The sequence below is a fragment of the Oryzias melastigma genome, linkage group LG9 (assembly GCF_002922805.2).
Source record: "Oryzias melastigma strain HK-1 linkage group LG9, ASM292280v2, whole genome shotgun sequence".
Lineage (NCBI taxonomy): Eukaryota > Metazoa > Chordata > Actinopteri > Beloniformes > Adrianichthyidae > Oryzias > Oryzias melastigma.
This window is the reverse complement of record NC_050520.1, coordinates 17,071,980-17,073,707: the sequence shown is the minus strand read 5'-3', so window position 1 is coordinate 17,073,707 and position 1,728 is coordinate 17,071,980. Positions and strand designations below refer to the sequence as shown.

The 1,728-nt window shown below is 42.7% G+C and overlaps 1 protein-coding gene across 1 annotated transcript; it reads left to right on the top strand.

The window, feature by feature from the left end:
- The first annotated feature begins 163 nt into the window (after nt 1-163).
- On the top strand, nt 164-1,408 carry LOC112138181 (polyunsaturated fatty acid (12S)/(13S)-lipoxygenase, epidermal-type-like). Its single transcript, XM_036213464.1, has 5 exons — nt 164-370; nt 457-543; nt 618-787; nt 1,198-1,319; nt 1,401-1,408. The coding sequence occupies exons 2-5, from the start codon at nt 499-501 to the stop codon at nt 1,406-1,408; spliced, it is 345 nt and encodes a 114-aa protein (XP_036069357.1). The 5' UTR covers nt 164-370; nt 457-498.
- The last annotated feature ends 320 nt before the right edge of the window (nt 1,409-1,728 follow it).

Here is a 1,728-nt window from a genome sequence, read left to right as displayed (position 1 = left end):
GTAGGTCTTATTTACATCATTTGTATACATAAAAGTTAAATAAATGAATGTAAAATAAACAGAACATTATGTTAAAAAGAAAATTGCAACACAAAAGGACTGCTGAAGTTGATTAAATGTTTAATTCAGATCATTGGTTGATTTGTTGTTTGATCTTCTCCTGCAGTTGAAGCAGAATCCAGGACCGGACAACCCCGTCTTCCTTCCCTCTGACTCTGAGAATGACTGGCTGTTGGCAAAGCTGTTTGTGAGAAGTGCAGACTTCAACCTGCATGAGCTCAACTATCACCTGCTGCGCACTCACCTGCTGGCTGAGGTTTTTGGCGTTGCTCTAAAGAGAAACTTACCCAGCGTGCACCCTGTTCACAAGGTACCTGAAGCTGAAACATGAGCAGCAACACTTCATTCCACAGAAACCACTGCTGCACATTTGAAGAAACGTCTGTTCTGTTTCAGATCCTCATCCGTCACACACGCTACACTCTGCAGATCAACGTAATGGCTCGAAATGACCTCATCTCCCAAGACGGAGTGTTCACTGAGGTGTGTAAAGAAGAAAGACTCACAGTTTCATCCTCTTAAGTCTTATATCAATGTTTGTTTTGTCTTTTCTGTAGTTTACAGCTTCTGGTGGAGCAGGTATGCTCACCATCATGGAGAAATCTCTCTCCAACCTCACCTACAAGTCTCTCTGCATACCTGATGATATCGAGGACCGAGGACTGAAAGATGTGAAAAACTTCTACTACAAAGAAGACGGACTGAAGCTGTGGAACATCATGCACAGGTTCACAGAAAGTTTCTGTTTGCCGTCTTCAAAGTCCATGTTTGAGACAGACGACGTGGAGAGAGTTCAGGGTTTCTGCTTTGTGTGGAAGAAGTGATGCTACAGAATGAGCTGTGGTGGAGATGATCCATGAAGGAGCTGCACTTCTCACAGTTTGAAGAACAGAAGTTAGAGATGATCTGTGTGTCAGACCTGTAGGGTTTCAGTCCATGTTCAGATCAGATCTGAACACAAAATAATCTCCACACTTTCTGTTGTTCTATGTGGTTATGTAATGAAATCAGGTCATATTAATGATTTTAATAATGATTCATCATATAAAGCAGCCTTTAAATGTTTGAGAAGTTTTCAACCTCAGCAGTGCTTGATGTGTGAATGCATTTTACTGACTGCTTCTCTGACTCTCAAAGCTTTGTGGAGGACACTCTCAGCTACTACTATTACGAGGACAGTGACGTCAAAGACGATGAAGAGCTGCAGAACTGGATCAAGGAAATCTATGAACATGGGTTTCTGAGGGAAGCAAAGACAGGTGAGATAACCAGTTCAAACAGGTGCCATTAATACAGGTAAAGAGTGGAGACAGAGGATCCTCTTATGAAAGAACTTACAGGTCTGTGAGAGACAGGAATCTGGCTCATTTGTAGGTGATCAAATGCTTTTTTTACACTGTAATTCAAAAATCAGCTCTTTAAAAATCAGACAATGGGATTTCACTGAACACAATTCGCGTGGCAGAGACGGCCAGTTTAAATGTTAAATTAATGGTAGAGGTGCACTCTGAGGCTAAGTGAAGCCCTGCGGCGTGATTTGAGCGACTGGAGCAGCACGAAGGCCTGCCAACAGCTGGATTTGAGTGACGAGTCGTAAATAGAGCGGCGCAGCCAAAATGTAAAAACCTGAAGTTTGACAGACGTTTTCAGAGTTCTGTCGCACCGCGG